A 13,988-nucleotide genomic window follows, 5' to 3' on the forward strand; every position below is an offset into this window, starting at 1 on the left:
TGAATTCACATTTCAAATTCAAGAAAAGATTAAGAGTCAAGTTTAAGAGAGTCTTTTGAGTACTTGTTTTAAGACTTGAGTACTTGAGCATGAGGATGAGGAGAGTTGAGTTCATGTTTTCAAAATGAATATAAGGAAACTAAGTATTCTCAAGAGTAAATGTTTTACATTTAAAATGAGAGGTAACTTTGATTTCCAAATGAGTTCATGAGGAGTTTTTGAGCACTATCTCTTTTAAGAGAACCTTTTGAGTAATAATCTCAAAGTTTGAGGATGAGGAAATGTTTTTAAACATATGAACATGAGTTATATTATTGGAAGTAGTATTGAGAACTGATATGAGGACGAGTTCAGACAACTCAAAGTCCTCATAAACCATGTATGCCAACATGGGTAATGAGTCATATTTTTAGATGATTCCTTATTGCTTTTAAGCATAGCTTAGTGGATCCACTTAGTTGAGGATGGCTTATACTCTAGCAAGGTATATGACAATTCTGACAGCGTGGGAGAGACGTTGTATCATCACATAGCTCATAGTGATGGTTGTCGGTTAGAGAATCTTTCAAATAAGATTAAAAAAGTTATTATTGTATTTTAAATAAATTGAGTTATTATCTAATATTTTTAAAAAAAATTATACTGCATTTTTATTGTTGCTTTTATATTAAACTGAGTTGAGTATTTCTGAGTTTGAGCATCTTTGAGTATCCTTGAATTGAGTTGAGTTGAGTTGAGACGATGTGAGTATGTTCTTCCTTTTTATCAGTTCAAGCTTATGTCTATGCTTTAGAGTTGCATGCTCATACATTCCATGTATTGACGTCATTTGGCCTACATCTTTTATGATGCAGATACAAGTAATCAGGTTCATCAACAGGCACTACATTGATACCACTTGCAGTTTCAGAGTTGTTTTGGTGAGCCTCCTTGCTTCGGAGGGTTCCACATCTACTTTCAAGTCCCGACTTCCCTCATAGTTATTAGAGGCTTCGTAGACAGTAGTGTTTTGAGAAGTCTTTTCCATATTCAATTGTTAATGTTCAAGACTTGAGTAGTCTTTTTTGGCCAGTTGATTTTTTTTTTCTAAATATTCTGAGTTATTTACTTTGAGACTTTTGAGTTCATATATTGTTGAGTAAGTTTTCCGCTGAGTATTGAGTCAGGCCAAGGGTTCGCTTGGGGACCAGCAATGGTTCTCGAGTGCCGGCCACGTCCAGGGTGTAGGCTCGGAGCGTGACAGGTCTTTTCATCGTTACATATAGGATAAAATAGAATTACTAAATATAAGTAGAGACAAAATGAGGAGAAAATATTAAGGTAACGACGCGCTTACACCAAATCAGCCATTACACAAAATGAGTCTTTTCGTCGTGTTACCTAATGATGAATTTAAATGATACAATACAATAAAATTAAGTAACAATCAAAACAAATATTATATTTAAACAATACAATACAATACAATAGATAACAACCATCCAAACAGGGTGTTAATAAAATGTTCCTTTGATACGTCCAGCCTTTTTAGCCGGAAATGAAGATACCTTTGGAGTAATTTGAAATTGAAGCTCATAATTTCCCAAGCTCTCTTGCTCTTGTTGAATTCTCTTTGCACTATTTATTACACCAGAGCCGCACCATTTTATTTGGATGAATTTTAGTGTCATTATATCTCCAATACTCTCCGGAATCTCCTCCAATGTATGCAACCAATAAAGTATTAGTCGCTCAAGCATAGGAAAATTATCACTACCAGCTGCTAATTCCCACCTTTCCAGACCTATGTCAACAATTTGTAGATATTTTAATTTATGAAACACAACATCTTCATTTACTTTCCAATCTGTTCCATCGAATGCACGATGCCCTTTGAGCACCTCAAGATTGGGTAAATTAGCCAGCAAATTCACAACTTCCCATGGTATACGAGTGCCTGATAATATCAATTTCTTGATATTAGAACTTAATGTCATTTTCTTGATTTTACAAGGCAAAATATCTCCAGAGAAAATGTTCACATCAATAGTCTTCCGCGTTATGAGTAGCGTCTCCAGCTCCTCCAGAAGAATTAGAGAATCAAGAATTGCAGGCCACTCAGAATGCTCAGAATCATCTATAAACTTTAGCTTTTTTAGATTGGGAGTTCTTCTTATGATTTCCGCAATAAAAGGAGAGTTATAGAGATAAAGATTTTGCAAGTTGTTGAGAAACAAAGGATTTTCTGCTTCAAGCGGATTAGATATATATAGTGACGATCTGATATCCAAATGTCTTAGCTCTGACATTCTCCAGATATCTACTGGCTGCTCCAACTCTTTCCTTTCAAGAGTTCGAAGAATTATGGTCTGTAGATTTCTTAATTTGGCTAGTGAAAGACTTCCCTTAATTTTTGCAGCAACATATTTCAAATGTACAAGTTGAGGTATTACACCAGAGAAATCGTACCAAACTGTTAATACGTCCAACACCTTAAGTAGCTTGAACTCTGAAACAATGGAACAAATCCTTTCTGGAAAACCAGGGTAATAAAAAAATTGCATTGAAATAAAGGTACGAACTATACTTGCTGTACAATTGCTATGCATTGGAGGATAAACTTGCTTCTCTTCATGGTTACACAGACCTATCACTCGCCGCTGATTTAAAATTTAAAATAAAAACATAGTTGTTCATCTCCACTAAATATCAAATAAAAGGAAAAATATTCTTCAATTCATTTTCATTGGCACCTTTCTCCAAATCTCACAAACAAAAACACATAAGCATATTATTTCAATCAATTTCATTTTTTTTTTTGTTCAAATCAATTTATTATTGTTGAAAGGGGTTGGAAACAATATTATCATTGATGGACAAAGCTTCAAGCTTAAAAATGGGTCGACAATCAAATCGAAAATTTCAAACTCAAATTGATTTATTTTTATTAAAAGGAGTTGAGAAAATACTACCACCATTGATGGACAAAACTTCAAGCTTTAAAGTGGGTCTACAATCTAATCGACAGTTTCAAGCTCAAATCGATTTGTTATTGTTGAAAGGGGTTGAGAAAATACTATCACCATTAATGGACAAAGTTTCAAGGTTTAAAGTTAGTCTACAATCAAATAAAAAATTTCCAGTTCAAATCGATTTGTTTACTGTTGAAAGAGATTGAAAATATTCTTGAAATAGATAATGTACAAAACACCCAATAACCTAAATTCCTACTAAGCTAAATGAAGATGAAGTGTTTTTTTTTTTGTTAGCAAGCATAAAGTCTACAGTTTTAAAGAATTCGAAAGACACCAAATTGACAGAACTTGAAGGGAATGTTACATGTTGAAGTTGGATGGAATGAAGAAGATACAAAGTTTAAAGTGAAAGTGAAGAAGAGAGCATATTTAGTGAACAAGTCATCTTCGTTCTTGAAAGATGAGTTCTTGATTCCGTGGTCATGGTGGGTTGAGAAGAATAGATTGATGGTTTTTGATGAAATTGAAGAGTGGATTTTGACACCACCCATTTTGGTTGTGGGTCGGGTGAATTTTTAATTTTTGGGTAAAAAATAAATAAATGGGGTAAATCATTAGATGAAGCCACGTGCCCATCCATTAACTTCAAGGATATATACAACCCAAAAGAATGACGGTAAGGGTACATACGACCTTAAAGTATAACGGAGGATATTGATATATCATTTATGATAGTTTGAGGTATATTTGTCTTTTTCCCCTTTTATTTATTACTTCCATTTATAGCAATATATATAACAATATTATGATAAATCTGCAATATATATGAAAAGTGAATTATTGTAATGACCCTCTTGGTCATTTCTGTGTCTTGCCTTCTGTGTGTCGTTTAGAGCGTTCCTTTAGCGACCCCAAGTCATTTATGACTTGCTGGGACTGACAGTTCGGTCACCTGGTCGTTCGTTTGGTCTTGGTGTGAGTTTTTGTGTTTTGGAGCTTATGAACCTTGAACGATAATTTTCGATCAAAAGTTCAAGAAGATGACATCGGAATCCAATTCTAACGATTTTATCAGCTCCGGAAGGGTCATTTTAGGCTAGTAGCATGGTCGACATGACTCCCGAGGTTTTCAGTGTGAGTCGGTGCGATTAGGCGTTTTAACTTTAAGTTTAAGCCTAAGTTTGACTTTGGTCAACATTCTGAGTAAACGCGCTCGGATGAGTATTCCGTCAGCGTGGTTAGCTCCGAAATGTCGAGTTTAGTCTAGATTGACCTTTCTTTTGTGACTGGAGGTTTTAGATATCTTTCCGAGCCATTTTGTGGGTTTTGACTTAAAAGGGCTTTTGGAAGTGGGACCCACTTTTTATCGAAATGACCTCTGATGGAAATTTTGACTGCGCTGTTGAGTCTGGAATATCGAATTTGGTATGGTTGCATATCTCGTTTGCGTGCACGGGGTTCCGAACGAGTTCGGAGCACCCCGTCGGGATTTTAAGTTTTGGAAATGTTGCAGATTTGCAGAAAATCAGCAACATTTCTCAAATTTCAAACCCTCATCTCTCAACCAATTTGGGTGATCCAAAAGGCTAAGTTGTGAGATTTTTCGAGGACAACGCGTTGGTGATCTCGAATAGTGATTTGGAGTCCCCGTTTGAGGTAATTTTCGAAAAATACCTGCTGCCAGACCCCTTTTGTGAGCTTGATTTTGGAAATTTTTGAGAGTTGTTTTCTTAGCCATTTTAGATCCGATTTTGGTGATTTTGAGGCTATCTTGAGTGGTTTTTCGAGGAGAACATTGTGGTGTTGTTAGATTTTACTGTAGATCGCCCGTTTTTGGTAAAAACGCTGAATTAGCTGCTGTCCCATTTCTATTCTTTTGAGAAAAATTGGGTTTTAGTTGCTTGTTGATATTGTGTTGTTCCCGAGCCCCGAATTGTGTCCCATTTTGGGACATGAGCTGGGGGAACTGGTTAGGACCCACTTTTGGGGTTAATTTCGGAATTTCCTGCGCGGGTCCCACGATTCCCGTTTTGACTCCAAAATTGACCCGTCTCTGTTTGTTGTGATTTTGGTGTCTAAACGACCGTATTTTAACGTTGTGATACTATTTTTGATAGCGGGGAAGCGTTTCGAGACCGTTCATAAAGAGAAAGCTCCGAAGGAGTGATTTTGGAGCGCGTGTGACGGCCTACAGGTAGGCTACGGTTTTCCTCTCTTAGATTGAGCTCGAGAATGTGAATGCATGTTGATTAGTTGGGATTTGGGTTGGGTAGTTATTGAATCTTGCATAGGTGTTAAGAAATCATGTTTTCGGCCTATTTCGAGAATTATCGAGTAACTGTGAGCATGCTTTGTGTTTTTAACGGATCCTCCTCGATATGTGGAGTGCTTGCATGCTTAATTATTGTTATTTGAAGAATGTTGGGCCTTAGTTTAGGTTTGACTAGGGCTTGCCTTAGAAATACATTATTCGGATCCAATAGGCCTTAGTTTTGCCCCGACGTCGCTCGGCCGGCTTAGATCCCTGTAGACTGGTGTAGCAGACTTGAGTCTGATAGTTTGGGTCTTAGTTAGGCGATACTCTTTCTCCGACTATAGTTATCCCTTATTTTTCCCGATGTTACGGCTTCACGAGTTACATCGGCGACACTAGTTCTACTTCGCGATTTGAATTTGATTTTTGATTTGGTTCCAAGGATTACATTGATTGGCTAAGTATGGACGGCGTTCCATGGACATTTATGAGTGTGGATCGATTAGGACTCTTTCAGCACTACATTGGCACTTATATAGAGCATCCGGTTTAAGGTCCGGCCTCTATTTCCCAGATACTTATATAGAGCATCCGGTTTAAGGTCCGGCCTCTATTTCCCAGATACTTATATAGACATCCGGTTAGAGTTCCGGCCTCATATACTTGATATTTGTGATTGATTACTTGGATATTTCTTGTGAGCATCCGGTTCGAGGTCCGGCTTCCGTACTGTCAGATTCTACTAATTAGGGTTGAGGTTCTGGTTCGATGTTCTTCGTTCTTGGGTTCTTTTATACAATTCTCTTTAGTTTTAGTTATTCTGTGTACTCGTCGGGCTTATGGGGGTCCGTTCGGGTTTTTATTTAACTTGCGCACGAGTGTACCTTCTGGGCTTATGGGGGCCCAGTTAGGTAGTTAGCTTATAGATTACTTTAGTTAGTTCTTTGTACACTCGTGTGCATTCCCTTGTTAGTTAGATTTTAGTTCTTGACTTCGGTTTGTGTTATTCCTTCTTTTCATATTGCCTTTACTTTTCAAGTTCAGTCGGCCTATGATGCCTACTGGGTACCGGTTGTTTTGGTACTCATGCTACGCTCTGCATCTATTTCGTGATGCAGGTCCGGGCACTAGTAGCCAGCGTTGATCGAGTTGGAGCAGTCTGATCCGGAGACGGGAGTGAGCACACGACGTTTTGTACTATTTCAGTCTCCATCTGTATATATAGACTTGTCTTTTACCTTTCGAGACAGTCCAGTCTCTGTTGTCCACTTTTGGGACTTGTACTCATTTTGTTAGTAGCTCTGTACTTGTGATTTCCAGGTTCTGGGAGGGATCTTTATTTGTATATATGTTTTTTGGTTTGCTTCCGCCTGTTTATATTGTTATTTGCCTACTCTTGTTTAGTTTCTACCCTCAGACCCATTACTTGTTGTTCCGAGTTATGGGTTGGCTTACCCACTGGTGGGTTATAGTAGGTGTCATCATGACTTGAGAAATCGGGTCGTGACAATTATACTCCCTTTGTCTCAATTTATGTGGTACTTTTCGTTTTTTGAGAGTCAAACCGTTTAAGTTTGATCAGAAATTTGAGCGTGAAATCTTTAATTTTTTTGAAGTGAAATTTATATATTTGAAACTACGTAAAAAGTACTATAAGTCACAATAATTAAAAGATATATGAAAAATTTACGGTAAAAAAATAGACTTGTTTGAATTTCGAAATCGGAAAAGTGTCACATAACTGGAAATGAAGATACCTTTGGAGTAATTTGAAGTTGAAGCTCATAATTTCCCAAGCTATCTTGCTCTTGTTGAATTCTCTTTGCACTATTTACTACACTAGAGCTGCAATAGTTTATTTGGATGAATTTTAGTGTCATTATATCTCCGACACTCTCAGGAATCTCCTCCAATTCATCCAACCCATGCAGTAATAGTTGCTCAAGCATTGGAAAATTATCACTACCATCTGCTAATTCCCACCTTTCCAGACCTACGAATTGTTTATTTCTACATCCTTGCCACCTTACCAGACCTTTGCCACCAATTTGTAGATATTTTAATTTGTGAAACATAACATCTTTATCTACTTTCCAATCTGTTCCAGCGAATGCACGATACCCTTTGAGCACCTCAAGATTGGGTAAATTAGCCAGCAAATTCACCACTTCCCATGGTATATAAGTACCTTCTAATATCAATTTCTTGATATTAGAACTTAACGTCATTTTCTTGATTTTACAAGGCAAAATATCTCCAGAGAAAATGTTCAGGTCAATGCTCTCCAGCGATATGAGTAGCGTCTCCAGCTCCTCTAAAAGAATTAGAGAATCAAGAATTGCAGGCCACTCAGAATGCTCAGAATCATCAAAAAGATTCAGCTTTTTTAGATTCGGAGTTCTTCTTATGATTTCCGCTATAAAAGGAGACTTATATAGTATTAGCTTTTGCAAGTTATTGAGAAACAAAGGTTGCTCTCCAATACTATCATTTTCTGCCTCAAGAGGATTAGATATATATAGTGGCGATCTGATAGCCAAATATCTTAGCTCTGACATTGTCCAGATATCTACTGGCTGCTCCAACTCTCTTGGTCTGTTGATAATGATTTCTGTTGGAAGAATTATGGTCTGTAGATTTCTCAATTTGTCTAGTGAAACAGCTTTCTCAATTCTTGCAGCAACATATCTCAAATGTACAAGCTCAGGTATTACACTAGAGAAATCGTACCAAACTGATAATACGTCCAACACCTTAAGCAACTTGAATTCTGAAACAATGGAACAAATCCTTTCTGGAAAACCGGGGTGGTAAAAAAATGGCATTGAAATAAAGGTACGAGCTATACTTGTTATACAATTGCTATGCATTGTAGGATAAACTTGCTTCTCTTTATGTTTACACAGACCTATCACTCGCCGCTGATCATCTATTACTTTTAATAAGGACACAAGGACATTCCCATTCATGACATGCACAACATTTTCAGTATGAGTTTCACTTAGGCACATTTGGCGAAGAAGATCATGAATTTTGCAAGTTCTCATCCTTCCATTAGCCCTTTGTCTACCAGTCAAAATCAGACTTCTATCAATTAACTCTTGTAGATACTCCTTTGCCACCACTTCTAATCTTTTATCCTTTCTTGCCTTTACGAAATGCTCAGCAATCCATAGCCTAATCAACTTGGAAACATTAATCTCTGTGTCTTCTGGAAAACCTCCAACATAGAGAAAACAAGCCTTCAAATATTGGGGCAAGTAATTGCAGCTCAGAGAAAGAATTGATTGGCACCGTTCAGACACCGTACCAAAGAATGAGTTCAGATTTTCCTCAACCTTCTTCCAATTATCCTGTGTTGGGTCCATTTTCCCAAGAAGTCCAGCAACGACAGCCACTGAGAGAGGTAATCCTTGACATTGTTGTACAATATGCTTCCCTATTTCTTCTAGAAGAGGAGGACAGTGATCATTTTTGAATAATTTTTCGGTGAATAGATTCCAACTATCATCTAGACTTAGAAAGGACTTACTATGAGGTGGAAAATCAAGGCAGTTGACATAATCAGCAACATACTTGAGCCGAGTGGTTAATAGAATTCGGCTTTTATTGTCATCATTTGGAAATATTCTTTGCATTTGGTCCCATGCCTCAGTACTCCAAATATCATCTATGACAATTAGGAATCTCCTACCCTTCAGACCTCTATACACAATCTCCATTAGTTCATCGTCGCTCATTTCTTGATTGCTTCCGGTAATTGAAGATGCAACTTCAAGAAGCATTTGTCTCTGATTGTATTCTTGGGAGATAGTGACCCATGCATGTTTATCAAATCGAGAACAAATAGATGAATCATCATAAACTTTTCTGGCAAGAGTTGTCTTACCGATACCGCCCATACCAAAAATTGGTATGACAGTTAACTCGTCTGTTTGGGCAGTGACGCGATCAAGTATGATGTTGAAGTCATCCTCCATCCCAAAAATAGTATTTCCCTCAATTGTACTTTTTTCTGGTGAGTAGGTAGTTGTTGCTGATTCTGCAGATTTGCTTCCATGCTTTTTAACATTAATCTGCATCACCTCTTTGTGGAGAAAATAAACTTGTCCTTTCACTTTCAACAATTCTTCATAAAAGGATGTATAAGCCTTTTCCCGCTTGTCCTCACGATCTGCTAGAATGATCCTTCGTAGCCATAAATCAACTTTATATTCCGCTTTGTATACTACATTTCTGATCCTCTTTTCTATAACCTTGAAATTGAAACTCGGTAAATTAATTATTATTGAAAAAAATATAAAAAATCAGTAAGATTTAGATAACTATACTAGTGAATTACATACCTTAAGAGTTTCAATATCCTTTGTAGTATCGTCAAGGAGATCTTGCAGAGCAGAAAGATTTTGATAGAGAGATTGAACATGTTGCGTGTAGCTTCGACAAACGAAAGATTGATTAGGTTTGAATAGTTGTTCCAATGTATACAGAAGTGAAGAAAGAGCAGCATAAGCCATTTCTCTTAACAAAAAAATTATTGCAGTTTGCTGGAATAATTTACTTTCTTATTATTAGGCTAAGAGGTTTTGTCCAAATGATTTACTTTTTTTTATTTCCAACTTTTTTTAAATGGGGGACAAAGATTAGTGTACTTACTTTTATCATTTGTTTAATTACAAGAGATGATGGATTTCCATTGACAAATGAGAACACAATCTAATACAACAAGTAAATCAAATTATTTCACTTAATTAATAGTACTATATTCTCAATGGGGCATCTCTTTTTGTATTATATAATTGTGAGATAAGGTGTAGTGCACTAACTTTTACTAATTGTATTATATAATTGTGAGATAAGGTGTAGTGCACTAAACTTTTACTATCATTATCTTTAATTAAGCAATTGATGGATTGCTAATGGGTTTGTTGACTAATGATGGCACAATGCAGCCAGTTTACACTACTTCATGGTTAATCAAACCTCATAATACTCTTTTAACTTGGCTTCAGTTGACATCTATGTTCTTTAATTTTGGGTGTGCACAAGTAGACACTTAAACTTGTATAAAAATTTGAAGAAGAAGACGCATGTGTTCTACATGGCATAATACATGTAGAACTCCACGTAGGACATAAATCTTCATGTAGGACGCCACATAGGACACATGTATCTATTTGTTCAATTTTATACAAGTTAAAAGTGTCTACTTATACCACCCAAACTTAAAGTCGAGTAAAATATGTATGCCAAAACAGTAAAGGCGGCAGTGGAAGTAGAGTAAGCTAGAGCTCCTCTCGTTACAGTCAAGTGACTTTTGCTCATCTACACCTTTTTCTATGGTGAGTTTACAATTTGAATCATACCCATTCAGGAACAAGAAAATATCACCGTGATTTGAATTAAGTCTCGATGAAAGAATTGATCATAGTTCAAAATTAATCTATTTCGCATAATTTAGGTGTAACTTTTACATTTTAACCATAAAAGATAAAAGAAAAATAAAATGAAAAACAAATAGAGGGAGAGGGGGAAGAAAATGGTAGTGCAAATAAACAAAGAGGTGTATATCTAATTCAGAAATAGGTGAAGAAAGATACGAATAATTAACCTATATATCCGTCCATCAAACTGATTAGACTAAAAATAGCCGACGGATATACAATATACGTATAATCCATGTTCAATATGTGTATAATCAATGTACTATCTATATATATTTAATTATGTGAAGATATTTTCAAGCAAAACATATATATATTTCTTACATGATTATAAAACTAACTGAAATAGTTAAAAACAGTACACTGCAATTTACATAGGGCGATCTTTTCCAAACCCCATTAGGGTACGTTTTAAAAGCTTCGAAGCTCTACGAGACACCTCAATCACGCGCCTAACAAGTGGCACCTTCACTGTCTCCCTATTCCGTAAAGGCTTCTTATCCCAGCTGCAAAAATTGTTTGAAAACCGTTCAAAAATAGGAATAAACTATACAACTAAACATTATACTTTATATATAAAATATATTTGGCAAGACGAGTGATGCTTGCTCAGTTGGTGAAACACCTCCGCCTCTAACCAATTATATTGGTCGACGGTTCAAGACATGTTGTAAGCAATTGGGGCGTACAGCTTAGCAAGCCTCATTCGTTTTGCTTCTCTTGATCATACAACATCTCTAATGCCTGGACTCTTCATCTGGCTTTGACACTCCGGTGTAAGTAATCATATCGATGCTTCAATATTCACTTACTATCTATTTTCATGGAGACATTTAAGCAGAGGTTTCAGATCTATAATTTCTACTTCTTAAGTACTCCAGGGCTTCATGTAGTAGAGAGGGTTCCTAGTCCGGAAGAAACTGCCCGAGCAAATTAAGTAATGATGTGATAACCAAAGCACATGAAACACGGGGAGTAACAAAAATCGTAGGACAAGAAACTATGAGAATAATATTACTACTACTGGTATGAACAGAGAAAAAAGTACTCTGTACCAAACTACCACCAAGCCTATCCACAGGATAGCGAGTCAGCAATCAATTACCTACGCACCTTCTGCCTTGTCACATATATCTTCAATCTTAATTTTATCTCTCTTCTGAGTATACATTTTGAATCTTATTTTAGTATATCTGCCCAATAATTTCCCCAGTTACCAGCATAACATAACATAGCAAATCACTTCCAATAGCTTCTTTTAGATTGAATTCAAACAATCTCAAACAGAGTTTGAAGCTAAACAAAGAAAATCCATGATAATTTTCAGAAAAAATGAGGGTTATACATTACCTGTTCCAAGCAACAGGTGTAGTAGCTCGAGCTAAGTCGGGCTGTTGAAAAAATGTGGACCCTTTTGAGTAAACTTCGAAATAACAAAAAATATTACTCTTCTATAGAAAGAGCACATGAACATATTAATTAAGAATTGACTAATAATGAAAGATGGAAATGAACATACCATAGGAGTAATTTGAACTTGAAGCTCATAATTTTCTAAGCTTTGTTGCTCTTCTTGAATTTTCGTTGCACTAGTGTCTACACCAGAGCCGCAACAGTTTATTTGGATGAATTTTAGTGTCATTATATCTCCAATACTCTCGGGAATCTCCTCCAGATCACGCAACTGATGCAGTATTAGTTGCTCAAGCATAGGAAAATTATCACTACCAGCTTCCCACCTTTGCAGATCTCCGGCTACAATTTTTAAATGCTTTAATTTGCGAAACACAACATCTTCATCTAGTCTCCAATTTGTTCCCTTGAATGCATCATTCCCTTTGAGCACCTCAAGACTGGGTAAATTAGCAAGCAAATTCACAACTTCCCATGGTAATCTAGTGTATGATAATTTCAATTTCTTTAGATTAGGAGGGAAAATATCTCCTGAGAAAATCATCGGGTCAAAGGTTGCTATCTGTAGCGTCTCCAAATCATGTAGAAGACTGAGAGAATCAAAAATAGGATGCTCAGATCTATCTGTAATCTTTAGCTTTTTTAGATTGGGACTTCTTGTTATGATTTCCTCAACAAAAGGAGAATAATGAAGATAAAGCGTGTGCAAGTTATTGAGAAACAAAGGATGTTCTCCATTACTATGATTTTCGGCATCAAGAGGATTAGATATATATAGTGGCAATCCAATATCCACATGTCTTATCTCTGACATTGTCCAAATATCTACGGGGTGCTTCAACTCCGTCTCTTCAAGACTTTGAAGAATTATGGTCTGTAGATTTCTCAATTTGGCTAGTGAAAGAGCTTTCTCAATTCTTGCAGCAACATATCTCAAATGCACAAGCTCAGGTATTACACAAGAGAATTCGCATTCAATTGATAATACGTCCAACACCTTAAGCAACTTCAACTCTGAAACAATGGAGAAAATCCTTTTTGGAAAAACTAAACGAAAATATGGCATTGGAATAAAGGTGCGAGTTATACGACTGCTGTGCTGCATACTATAATATATGGCTTTGGCGAAATCCCCATTTATGACATTCAAACCATTGTCAGTTTGAGCTTCTCTTATGCACAGTTGTCGAAGAAGATCGTGAATTTTGCAAGTTTTCATCCTTCCATTAGCCCTTTGTTTACCAACCAAAATTAGACTTCTATCAATTAACTCTTGTAGATACTCCTCTGCCACCACTTCTAGCCTTTTATTGCTTCTTACCTTTATGAATTGCTCAGCAATCCATAGCCTAATCAACTTGGAAACATCAATCTCCATATCTTTAGAAAAACCTCCAACATAAAGAAAACAAGCCCTCAAATATTGGGGCAAGTATTTATAGCTCAAAGAAAGAATTGATTGGCACCGTTCAGATACCGTACCAAAGAATGAATTCAGATTTTCCCCAACGATCTTCCAATTGTTATGCATTGGGTCGATTTTTCCAAGAAGTCCAGCAACGACAATAACCGAGAGAGGTAATCCTTGACATTGTTGAACAATATGCTTCCCTATTTTTACAAGTAGAGGAGGACATGGATCTCTTTTGAATATTTTTTCAGTGAATAGATTCCAACTATCATCTAGACTTAGAAAAGACTTACTATGAGGGGGAAAATCAGGACAACTGACATAATCAGCAATATACTTGAGCCGAGTGGTTAATAGAATTCGGCTTTTATTGTCATTGTAACATCCGACAATTTGAAATAGCTTTGAAGAGGCTTAGGATTGGAATTTTTCTTTTTTTGGAAAGGATTTTAAAAAAAAATCTGGAAAATTTTTGGCTAAGTATGGAAAAGGTGAGTTTTTGGCCAACTTTG

At 36.4% G+C, this 13,988-nt stretch overlaps 2 protein-coding genes across 2 annotated transcripts in view; both read right to left on the reverse strand.

Moving 5' to 3' along the window:
• Nucleotides 1-1,493: 1,493 nt before the first annotated feature.
• Nucleotides 1,494-9,725, reverse strand: LOC125835736 (putative late blight resistance protein homolog R1B-12). Its single transcript, XM_049514836.1, has 5 exons — nt 9,555-9,725; nt 7,234-9,464; nt 6,966-7,191; nt 2,567-2,639; nt 1,494-2,512 (listed from the first exon to the last, which is right to left on the reverse strand). The coding sequence occupies exons 1-5, from the start codon at nt 9,723-9,725 to the stop codon at nt 1,494-1,496; spliced, it is 3,720 nt and encodes a 1,239-aa protein (XP_049370793.1).
• A 1,297-nt stretch (nt 9,726-11,022) lies between these two features.
• LOC125835737 (putative late blight resistance protein homolog R1B-16) overlaps nt 11,023-13,988 on the reverse strand; it is an 18,023-nt gene continuing 15,057 nt past the window's right edge. The window contains exons 4-6 of the mRNA XM_049514837.1: nt 12,172-13,853; nt 12,003-12,043; nt 11,023-11,158 (exon numbers count right to left, since the gene is read on the reverse strand). Of these exons, the coding sequence (XP_049370794.1) occupies nt 11,023-11,158; nt 12,003-12,043; nt 12,172-13,853 (1,859 nt within the window). The remainder of the gene's footprint in view (nt 11,159-12,002; nt 12,044-12,171; nt 13,854-13,988) is intronic.

Source organism: Solanum verrucosum, unplaced genomic scaffold (genome assembly GCF_900185275.1).
Source record: "Solanum verrucosum unplaced genomic scaffold, falcon-dt-bn FXZP01000128.1, whole genome shotgun sequence".
Taxonomy (NCBI): domain Eukaryota; kingdom Viridiplantae; phylum Streptophyta; class Magnoliopsida; order Solanales; family Solanaceae; genus Solanum; species Solanum verrucosum.